Source organism: Protopterus annectens, chromosome 12.part0 (assembly GCF_019279795.1).
Source record: "Protopterus annectens isolate FY-2018-M chromosome 12.part0, PAN1.0, whole genome shotgun sequence".
NCBI lineage: Eukaryota > Metazoa > Chordata > Ceratodontiformes > Protopteridae > Protopterus > Protopterus annectens.
The window spans coordinates 1,536,104,209-1,536,116,706 of NC_056746.1; the positions used below are offsets into that span (position 1 = coordinate 1,536,104,209).

Sequence of the window (12,498 nt, forward strand, 5' to 3'; positions counted from 1 at the left end):
ATCCTTCAGGAAAATATTCTAAAGACACCTGGATGCAACAACTTGAATATTACACCTGCATCTCAACAATCCCCGATTGTAGGGAGAATCTTGCTTTTCTTCTGCCTTATGTACACTTAATAATCATTTTCTACAAGCACTCTACTGCCCTCAATTTTTAATACAGTTCTCTTATGCCACAGTTTTGTCAGGAGCAGCTTTTTTCTGCTAGTATGACTGCATCTTTGCTAAGGGTGGCCACGGTGGTGCAGCGGATAGAGTTGTCACCTCACAGCAAGACATTCTCTGGTTTGATCCTTGGCTGGGGTGCCTTCTGTGTGGAGTCTACATGTCCTTCCTGTGGTCGCGTGGGTTTCCTTCTGGTGCTCTGGTTTCCTCCCACTTCCCAAAGACATGCTGTAGGTGGATGGGACACTCTAAATTGGCCCTAGGCATGAGTGCATGCATGTGCCTTCTGTGGAAGGATGGGCACTGGGCTGGCAACGTGACACCATAAAACTCTACTGCCAATCATGAGTGGACAGGTGATCCACTGTGCTGAACCCTAACCGGGAAAAGTTGAAAGAAGAAGAATGATTGCATCTTTGCTAATTTAAGTTTTGACTGCTTAATCAGGTATGGCCAGATTTGGAGCATAAACACAATGTGGTCTGTGGAATACCAGTACAGTTGCAGTTTCAGTGGTATAGCAAAAAACCTCAGGGTTTTCTGTATGTGCTCAGCCTTCTAACTGTATTTTTATACAGTTATTAAGACCTCATATACAGCCAATCTTTCCTTCATTTCATCATCTGATTTCTGCATTTTTTTCAGCTCACCTGAATAACTACTTAAAACTACTATTCTTTTTAGCCTTTTTTCATTTGACATTATGTATTCCTTCAGTGTTGCATTTCTTTTAAATACCGGGTGCATTTTATTTATTTTTCCTCTAAATTAATAGAACGCTATCTCAACCACCAAAGCTGAAACACGAACTGTTTTTTGCCTAACAGCTTCAAGGTTCTTCCCACCCAGATTTCTTTTCTTTTCTGGTTGATTTTTATTACTTTCTCCAGATTTCTTCTGCTGATATTCAAACAGTGTAGTAACCAGTAACTGGCTTTTACCTAGATTTTTAAATTTTACTAGCTTTTTACACCACTTTCATTTTTCACAGTGGGGGGACTCTTACAACCTGCTGCTCATTGGCAAGCCATCCTGGAACTGGCCTATTGTCAGAAAATGTTTAAGAAAAGTATGTTTAATATGCAGTTATACACAGTTGATCTTAATCTGCCTCACTCCGGATAATTCAACTGCTGTAAAACTGTAGAGCAAGACAAATGCTTTTCTGTTGCAAGCATTAGTAAATGTAAAACTTTTACTTTTATTTCACTCTGTAAATGTCTCTCTTTCTCTCTGTTTAATTTCTCCAAATATTTTGAGTTTCTAATACCATGACAGGAAAAAAAAACATTCCTAAGTCAGAGTATAATTAAAGTCCATGAAATTAGAAATGTTTCAATCTTTGATGCTAGCAAAAAGTACTCTTCACAGCACCTGCAATAGCCGCGGTGGTACAGCGGTTGCATTGTTGCCTCACAGCAAGAGGTTTTCCCATTCGATTCTCAGCTAGCGTGCGGGGAGTGCCTTATGTGTGGAGTCTGCATATCCTCCCCGTGGTCGAGTGGCCTTCGAAAGACATACGTGAATGGGCGTGCCTTCGCTGAAGATTGGGTGTCGGGCTGGCAACTCGGCACCATAAAAATCTACTGCCAATCATTAGCGGACTGGAGTTCCACTGTGGTGACCCCTTACCGCGAAAAGACAAACAAACTCTTCACAGCACCTGCAATGTACCCAGAACTACCTCCTTCTGTAATTCATAGACAGTCAAATATATTTGTAGCATAACTTAATATGACCATTGATTCCTTTTTACTAGACCCATTGCTCCTACTGCTATTCAAACTATCTGGGAATCTTTCTTCCATATTGCTCCTGTTTCTGCCTGCAAATCCTGGTACTTTGTCTGTCTCTCTGCAAGAAACTGTAATCACTAGATGTAGTACTTTCAGTGATGCTACTTTTTGACTTTTTCATAGACTATTATATCTGTTCTTTTTGTATCTATTTTTTGAACTGTTGGTAATGGGTGATCCCATGTGGTGTGGACTTCATCATTCTCTTTGATATTTTGTTCATGTTTCCAATGCTTCTGTACTATTTCTATAATGAAGTGTTTGCACAATCCTTAACTTACCAGTCTTGCCACATCATTGCATCTTTCAGACCCTCTACCATGAGTGTAGCACACCCATCAAGAAGTGATGTGTCCAGTTCTTTTTTTACATAATCTACATTTGTCTGTTTCTCCCACATGTTCATTGGACTTTGTAAACCAATGTGCATGTAACCCACTCTCCTGGGCTGCCATTATTAATCTTTCATCTTTTGATTTTAACTCTTCCTTGACCATTCCTGCATCAAATTCTGATCAACATGAGGCTGTTCTAGGAGATTTCTCTACTTCAGCTATATTCATGGCTTTTCCACATTTCATCCCTTCTCATCTGTTCCTTTGGTACATTCGGTTGCTTTCTGATTTTAGTCTACTTCTGGTCTGAGTCTCATTCTCACTTGATGCCAGAATGCTTCTGCTAAACTAAGCAGCAAGTTCATCTTACTGCCTCTCCTCATGCTTTAAAACGTTCACTATGTTTGAGGTCAGCAGATATGTATACAGTCCTACTACTTCAGATCTATACATGTAGTCAATTTCAAGGAGGCCCATACTCATTCAGAGCAAGGAATATATAATCTTGGTATACAATGATTTTTATATATTATTTGAAGAGTGAAGCATTTTTCTTGTTTTACTGTCCAACTGATCCAATACCTTTTGGGATCAGTCAATAACACCAAAACTGTGAATTAAAATAGGAAGTGCAAACTGGTTTATAGCTTGAACTTTATTCCTAGAAGTCAAGGCTGTTTTCAATATTAGTGTTATTCTTCTGAAGTATTCATTAGAGTTTTATTTGCATTTGTTCATGTTTTATTTCTAATCCTTCCTCAGTTCTCAAATGTTTATGCACTTCTTCCTGCTCAGGTTCCTTTATATTACATTCCTGTCCCAGACTGATATTTTCTTGGTGCTACAACTTTCGTGCTTTAAGCATTGCTTCTGTACATTTATCAAGACCAAATGACATTCTTATACCATCTGAGAAAATTATAACCACTTGCAGTTGTGCTTTCAACTCCTCAAGTAATCCACGAAAAGTAGATGAGAAATCCTTAAGCAAGTTTTTTTTTTCTGGTAGCCAAATTGTAACCATGCCCTAATATGTTAAGTAAACAGTTTAATGGGTTAAGGACAAGACAAAACAACAGTGGGGACAAAGAATCACCCTGGAATATCCAACTTTAAATTTTTAATCCCTAGGATAATAATTTGTCTTTTATCATGACTTAACTTAAAAGTGGTTTGCCAGTGTTTCATGGTCATTGTCATTTAATTGATCAATGTAGGATGTATCTTATGCATCTGTAAGCACTATTTTATCCATTAATGTGGGATGCTGTCAAATGCTTTTTTGTAATCTATCCATGCCGTACTTAGATTCTTCTCCTTTTTACAATTCTCCATTGTGACTTTATTCAGCAACACATGATCCTTTGTTCCATATGACTTTATTTTGTTACCCTTCTGTTCTATCTCTTTAACTGATTTCTTTTTCTAAATGACTATAAACACTGTCTGCATCAATTCCAGTATATAGTTTATACATGAACGGAAGACAGATTATTGGTCTATAGTTTTTAAGATAGCTTCCAGGTTCACTCTTAAGGAGGAGTATCGTTTTTCCTGTTGATAACCAGGATGGTGTCTGTTTGAGATGCACATATAAGTAAGTCTTAATCAGGGCAAAGTCATTGAGTAAAGATGTTAATACTTTTATCCAGAAGTTAGGCACTGGAACTGGACTGGGTTTTTTCTAATTAGGATCTTTTCATAATTTGGTTTCAATTTGTCTGGTAGTTACTTCATCCCATTTCATATTCTGTACATTTGAATTTCCTCCTGTTTCTTTCTCTCACCAGTATGAACAATTAAATTATCAAAGTGTAATGAATAAATGAATAAATACCATTTTCCGCTATTATACAAATTGCTCAGTTTTACTACATTAGCACAGCAAGTTAATTGATTAAAAGCTGTGACAAAGTTCACATTTATAATGCTGTAGTGGCAACCACTATTTTATAATCACTTCACTTCCATTTTAACACATTTAAATCCTGTTCGCTAATAAGTTTTTGTGTTTTTCTCCAAAATAGCACTGACCTGTCTTGTGACTTACTACACCCTATGTCATTAATCATCTGAACATGAGTACTGCTGCACTGGGAAGTCAGGTAACAGTCTGGTTAGATACATGCACTTTGTATTTTTCCCATTTTAACCACTGCAATATATTTGACATGCTACCCATGTCACTGAGTGCAAGCAACAATTCCAGTTTGCCCATATACATGTAAGGCACTCTATCTGCAGTGAAATTATTTCTTTACTAATACAAACTGTTGTGAGTATGTTGAAATGCTTACACTCAGTATTGACAGCACAGCATTGGATGAATATTTGATGCAAACTGTGTTTGGCTTGTAAGAGCACCCAGTTCCTGAAGATCATTTTTAAAAAATCAGATCCATGTGGGAAATGATTTAGTCATATCCTGTAAGTAACAGCACCTACCTTCCCAGAAACAGTTAACGGGTAGCTATTCACAGTTACAATGTATCGTGGAACCTTAAAGTGAGATATCTGTGAAAGGAAGAATGAAAGGGTTAGAATATGTATTCCCTTACAGCAGAAAATGCAGTAGACATCACTCGGGACTATAGGACTATCATTAGACTTTATTAACATGCATTTGTCTGTGGAATATGAAAATTGTGAACATTATTAAAACACCACTATCTATAGCATGTGTAACAAAGAAATGTTACACATATTTTCAGTTTGCAAATTACAAAAGTGAGTTTAAAATCTTCAAATTGCAATATGTTTGCAAAGGCTACTGATGTACAGTGAGAATCCTGGTATTCTTATTTTAGCCCTTGTACTTTGCACAGATATGTTGCCTGAATAGAAAACCAGTATAAAATAGAAATAGCAGCACTTTTAGGCAAAGTACTGATTCTGACAGATGCAGCCAACATCTAGGAAATGTACAATGGGCTTATATCAGGAATTGTATCCATAAAAGAAATGGATATAGTTGCGTCCATTCCCTTGAATATGGCACAGACAGGCTGACGAAAGACCAACATATACATGAGTTATGTTTTGCATTGTAGCAGTTTGTGCTATACTCCTTGGTTTCTAACAGCTGTGCTAATTGCAATCAGTCCAAATTCACCATGTGACAAATGCTCAGTTTCATTGGCTCTGTACCAAATGTAACACATTGCAGATTAGCCTCACAGGGTTAGGAGGGTCTATGTGTGAGGAATTCATAGGGGTGAATTTAGCTAAGAAAACCTTTCCAAATAACATCCAGTACAACCTGGCATGCCCTAGAGACCTAGATGAATTGCAGAAAGAGGACTGCTCAGAAAAAATTTGTAGGTCAAGGTCAAGTGCCTCACAAGCAGTTGAGAATGGTGGGAAAACTGGAGAGCTGATGGCCAGTCTTCTGTCATCGCAAGATGCTTTTTTTTTTAATTTTAAGAGAAGGTACCAATAAAGAATTCACAAAAAGGGGATGACAAGGATTAGAAAAGTACCAACAGACATGTTAAGGCAGGTATAAATGTATCCTGTTTGCAATCCCCTCTTTTGCATTATATGAACTGAGGTCAGATATTTGGTGTTAGGTCAAAATAATAAGACTACTCCCATGCCCTGCAGTAGCATCACCCCCAAACCTTACTACCCTACCATCCATTATTAGTCCAAAAATAAATGTGAGAGAAAAAAATGCCTGGTTTTCTGTTCTTCTTTCTTCTTCCTCTTGGGCTAGGGCTTAGTATTTCAGCTATGCCTGCTGACTGCATTCCCATAATACAGGTAAAAAAAAGAGAGTTATTCCTAGGAAGCTAGTGTGTTGGAGACCAGCACATAGGGCAGATTCATACAGAAGACTTAAAAGTATCTTGCTTTGCTCCCTTATAGATAGAAATGGGGTTTATAATAATAATATAATTTATAAATCTTTGCTGTACTTGAATGACTCAACTACAAAAGCTAAACAGTCAGCATTATCATAAGAAATTTTAATGTGCCAGCCACTGAGTAGTTCCACTGCTGTTTTTTAAAGCAAAAGCCATAACATTTACCATTAGTAACCAGCATGAGAATATTCCTTATTATTTTATTTAGAAGTAACTATTTTAACATACTTAGAGACACTAAACACAAATATGTCTGGTCTGATCTAATCTGGGAACCTTGCATAAGTTAAATTAATTTCTCAAGGTTATATACTATGTATGTCTGATATGGTGGTTTATTGGTTAACACTTCTACCTCATGCATCCAGTGTTAAATATTGATTTCCAACTGCTGTCTGTATGGAATTTGCATGTACTCCCTATATGTACTGTATGTTTCTTCCACCTCCCCATAACACGTTGATTGAACTAACCAGTCTAGTACTCTAAATGTGATTAAGGGAATGTGCATAGACATAATACACACACACATACACACACACACACACACACACACACACACACACACACACACACACACACACACACACACACACACACAAATATTTATGGTGAAGTGAATAAAATTATTGTCTCTCAACAAGAAGTTATTTGGTTCAGTACAGCAGGGGTGTTTTCTGTGCAGAGTCTGCTCTGATTTCGTCCCACATGCGGTTGGTGAAGTCACTCTACATTGCCCATAGGTGTGTGTGCGTGTGTGTGTGTGTGTGTGTGTGTGTGTGTGTGTGTGTGTGTGTGTGTGTGTGTGTGTGTGTGTGTGTGTGTGTGTGTATGTGTGTGTGTGTGTGAGAGATATAGAAGAAAGGCCTGGGCAATCTACTTATATCCAAACAACAAACAATACAGACTCTGCAAATGCCGTAAAACTTTAATCGCAAAGCTTTCAGATAAAATAATCCTTCCTCAGTGCTAAAACAATTCACAGTTTTAATGTCCATTAAATAACACTCTCAAATATTAATCAATTAAATAATTAAGCAGCCCACCAATCAGAAAAATAAATCAATACAAACATTCAAGCAAGGACTTATTTAAACAATACATCACTTAATACACATTTGTTTATGGACACAACTGGTCTAAGCTCACTTCATCTAATCCAGTACAAAATGTTTTTTTATTTTATTTTTTGCAGGGAGAGAGGGAGGAGCTCTCCCCTGCACTCCCCCAGCTTATATATAACAACTTTACAGCTGCATTACAGTGGAAGAAAGGGAAGAAACACCAGAAGCACACCACCAGTTTACACAATCAAGCACACTGTGATAAAGCAAACTGTGATATGACTTATACATCTTTAATAAAACTCATACCAGTGATCAAAAATCATAAACTTTGGTTATTATCAGCGTTATAACTGGTAAAATGTATCAAAGAATGTCATTAGATCAAATGTAATTAGATTTGATTTAATGACATGACAGACAGCTTGCATGATACCTATACCCATGCATATTTATGCAACATATGATGTTGTTGGGTGATCTAATGCATGAAACACCTAGCTATAAGTATGATGGGAATGTGACCTGAGATGACTTATAAAGCACATGAGTTACTAAACAACTTTGTAATCCGGCAGTGCAGATATTTTGTGTCATACAACTCAAACCCGACTTGTATCACTGACTGTTTACTATTTATATATCTTAGTCTGGATTTCTATTTCCCCTTCATTTCAATGGGCTATGGTAATTAGGTCATTTGTGTAGTTTTCTGAACAGAGTTTATGTAATTAGCACAGGATTTTATAACAATGTGTCTCACAAATTTTATATAGTTCTTCTGAAGTACTTGTTTAATGTTTTTTAATATTTTCAGTAATTATGTGTGTGCATGATGATGCGCAGTGAGCAGCAGCACTAATTACATATTCATGCACTGAACTGCATTTAAACGTAAACAAGCACGGATTTACAGCTGGCAACAGTATTGCTGGCCAGGAACCATGTAAAACAACAATACAGATAGCAAACCTTGTTACTTCAGAGCAAAGTAGTTGAGTGGGATTGTGCAGAATGTCACAGTGATTATCAGGGCTTAATGTATAAGTTATGTATATGTTCCAAACACAGTACAGGACAGTGGATACAGTGCAGGGTATTGTGAAATCCCATTCCAGGCATTCTGTATAGGAGTTGTGTAAATGATCTGTAAGGGTATATATGCACTGCCATTTAAATTAAACAATAAGGGGAAGTGTGTATATTTAAATAAAGAAAATAAAGTGCACAACCACCACGGATGAATATCTGATTTAATTACAAAAAATAAAAAACAGTAAGTGCTTTCATGATACAAAAGATCACTTCATCAGACAGCTATTTAAACAATTCATCCTACTTATATAACAACAATACTCTGACATCATTACCTCCTCAGGGCAAATAACATATCAAAACATTAACATTTAAAAAACGTAATCAATAAAAACATATATAAACTCAAATATTAAAACTCACCTCTAACACTACAAATCAATAATAGCAAACCTACTACTTGTACCCTAATTCTTCTGCTATATAAAAAATAAAACATCAATGTGGGAGTGGTCGAGCTTTAAGGGCCAGTTTTAAAGAGCCCATTTCATTTAAGCCTGGAAACCTGTCTGCTTAAAGAGACAGAATCCAAGCTTGTTCTCTAACTTCTGTTTTGTTTTTGATTTTTGAGATCCCCACCCCTACTACTCACTTCTGAAACTTCCAAAGCTAGAAACCTAAATCTATGAGTGCTATCCTCTGTTTTTACATGACATGCTAATGCATTGTCCTGCTTCCCATTCCTGATATCTCTCACATGTTCAAGTATTCGTTCCTTAAAGGAATGATTGGTCTTCCCTACATAAAAAGCATGACAGAGAGTGCAGCAAGCTAAATACAATAGATTCTTAGTAGAACAATCTGAATAAAATGTGCATTCAATAGAAATTCCTAAAAGGGGATGCTTAAAAAACATACCAGATTGTATGTAGTCACAAGCAGTACACTTCCTACATGGATAAGTCTTCTGATGCTGAGACCTAAACATGCCTCTACTAACCTCTTTTCTATAACATAGTTGTCTTTTCAGTTTGAGGTTGTTCCTAAAGGAGAACTGCAGTGTTTCTGCTATCACACCTCTCAGCTCTTCAGATACTGTCCGAATCCCCCAATGTTTCTTAACAATATCACAAAAAGTATTAATATCACTTGAAAATATAAAAGGGACTCTGATCTTACATTCAGAATATCATACCAGAGTCACATTGCTTAGTGGTAGTTGTGGGGCAAAATATGCTCTACCTCTTCCATTCCTTTCCAACAAAACCTGAGATATACAAGTATCTATCTCCCTTTCCATATAACCCCTTGCTAAGAAGTTAAATTTAAGATTATGAAACACTTCTTGCAGCCTACTGTAATCATTACAGTCTCATTGCCCTGAAAAACTGACCCTTTACATTCCTCAGTATATGCCGAGGATGCATGCTCTTTTTGTACAATAGTGAATTATTCTTGCTATACAAGTTAGTATTTATCTGTCCCAACACTGATTTACTAATCACCACATCTAAAAAAGCAATCTCTTCATTTGAGACTTTATATGTAAACCTCAGAAAATTAGTAGTGGAATGCAAAACAAAATCAACAAAATTTGACAATAACTCAAGGGAACCTCCCCATAGCAGAAGAATGTCATCCATGAACGTCTTATAGTATAGAATGTGTCAACAGAAATCATTATTAGTTAAAACAGTATTAATTTCCCATTGTGCTAACACAAGGTTGGCATAGCTATTGGCACATGCTGTGCCCATAGCTATGGCAACCTTTTGCCAATAGAAATTGTCTTTAAAAACACAAAAATTACTCTAGAGAATAATCTCGAGAAGGGCACATAAAAGCTCTATTCTTCCATGCGTAACACCATCATTATTAGTTAAAAAAGCCCTCACATTTTCTATATCCAAATACTGGGGATAACCATGAATAATGATGCTACATCCAATGTCACAAAATAAAAATTAGTTACACTGATAAGTCTGGATACTCGCTGATATAAACTTTCTAATAATAATTTAATATCCCTAAGAACTATTTCTGCATTATCCAGAACTGTGTGAAGAGTCTTATCTATATATATATATATATATATATATATATATATATATATATATATATATATATAGATAAAGGTTCCATCACCCAAACTTTACTGGAAACAATGGAGTGCATGGGTGGTCGAACTGGATCCTTATGAACTTTAGGTAGCCCGTAAATAATGGGTATTACCAGATGCTCAACATTAAAATATCTAAATAGATCTTCTGAGATCATTCCTGTCATCAGAAGATCAAAGACCAAGAAGGCTACCCTCTCAATTATCCCTGTAACCTGATGGTTTGAAATCAATAAGTAAGTAACAGTATCATTCAACTAAACATTCATACTTTCAAAGTAAACATCTCTAATCCAGTATAACCACCCCAGCCCCTTTGTCGGCTGGCCATATCTCAATAGTAGATAAGTCTTTCAGCTCCTGTAACACATTCTGCTCCAATGCATTCAAATTATAAAAGGATGAGGTACGCCTATCTAGGAAAGCTTGTCTTACCTCATTGTTCAGATATATTTAAAAACATTTCTGCACTAGGATGTAATTTAGGCATAAACGTACTCAACCTCTTAAAGTTGTTCACTAATGAAATCTGTTGTGGAAACATTGCAGCAACAGTCACATTCTCAACATTCTAAGGTTCATTAAAATATCCAACATATCAGATCGTTTAGCTGGCACAAACAACAATCCCTTATTTAGTAAGTCCTTTTGTGCAGATTTCAAAGTGTGTGATGACAACTTGGTAACAAGATTATTCATGGCCTGTTTCTTGTTCTCTTCCTTATACTCCTGTCCTCCAATGTATATATCTGTTGGACATGCCCCCTTCCCGCCTGGCTCCTGGATCTGCTCTTGCTATGATCCACTGATATCAGTAGAGGCTTGGGCAATGGAAAAGGGAGTGATGTAGTCGTGGAAGAAGCTATTATATTTGGGATGACCAAAACATTCTCTGGAGTAACTTTATCTTGTGGAGCAACAGAGGAAACTGACAATTCATTATCTCTAGTGGCACTTGCCTGTCTCTCATCTAAAACCACTTCACTATTCATGACCATTTCATTGACCGTTGTTGTTAAAAATATCTGATTCTCCTTGGGCCATGCAAAAACCACCCCATTCTTAAAATCAGTAACATCCCACTGGAACTGATTCATCTTAGTGGCGTGTAATCTTTTCTCAAAGCTAGCAATATTATCATACAGCATGTCAAAACTGTCATGCACCACCTAATTAAAGAACCTCTCAGAGAGGGTATTCTGTAGTTCCGTAACCTCCTTAAGCAAAGTGTCTTCTATGGGTAAGAAAAAAACCTATTAATAATTTCATATAGTCAAAACCTAACCTTAAGTTCAACCTCTGCCATTCTTTCTTTCTTTAGGCCTGGATGAGTATCGCCATACGTCAGCATTTTCAAAACTCTCAGTCCTCTGGAAATTACTACATGATGCAGCACTGCCTCCAAATGAAGATGTTGCCATTGAAGGCATTTCAACTTATAAAACTTGTTCTCAATATCTTTAAAGTGAGTAAAAAAATGCTTGCATCTCTGCAGATCCCAATACATAAAATCCTATGAAAATGGTCACTTGTACCATTTGAAAAAACTCAATGGAAGTGGATTATAGTCCCATTCCACTACATTCCCTTCAGCCATGTCCACATGGTCTATCCAAAAACCAAATAATTATCAATGAAAGAAGACCACTCAGGTAGAAGAATGGCACTTAAAACTAGCACAAAAATAAAAAAAAATAAAATGCACGACCACCACAGCTTAATATCAGCTGATTTAATTACAAAATATAAAAAATGGTAACCACTTTCATGATACAAAAGATCGATTCATCAGACAGCTATTTAAACAATTCATCCTACTTATATAACAACAATACTCTGACATAACATTAAAACTGAAAAACACTAAATAAATAAAAACATATATAAACTCAAATATTAAAACTCAGCTCTATAGCTACCAATCAATACTAGCAAACCTACTTCTTATATGCTAATTCTGCTATATAAAAATAAAAACATCAGTGTGGGAGTGGTCAATCTTTAAGGGATGTTTTTAAAGAAACCATGTCATTTAAGCCTGGAAACACGTCCGAAGTGTGTATATTGAATAGGGACATACAGGTAAATTGTAGGAATGAACACAGGGAAAGAGGA

General features: G+C 36.4%; 1 protein-coding gene across 3 annotated transcripts in view; it reads right to left on the reverse strand.

Annotated features, from left to right (window-relative positions):
- The window catches only part of LOC122817284 (medium-chain acyl-CoA ligase ACSF2, mitochondrial-like), a 1,357,975-nt gene that overhangs the window by 51,705 nt on the left and 1,293,772 nt on the right, over positions 1-12,498 (reverse strand). For all 3 annotated transcript variants that reach the window (XM_044090508.1, XM_044090507.1, XM_044090509.1), the window contains one exon: positions 4,745-4,813. In XM_044090508.1, the coding sequence (XP_043946443.1) occupies positions 4,745-4,813 (69 nt within the window). The remainder of the gene's footprint in view (positions 1-4,744; positions 4,814-12,498) is intronic.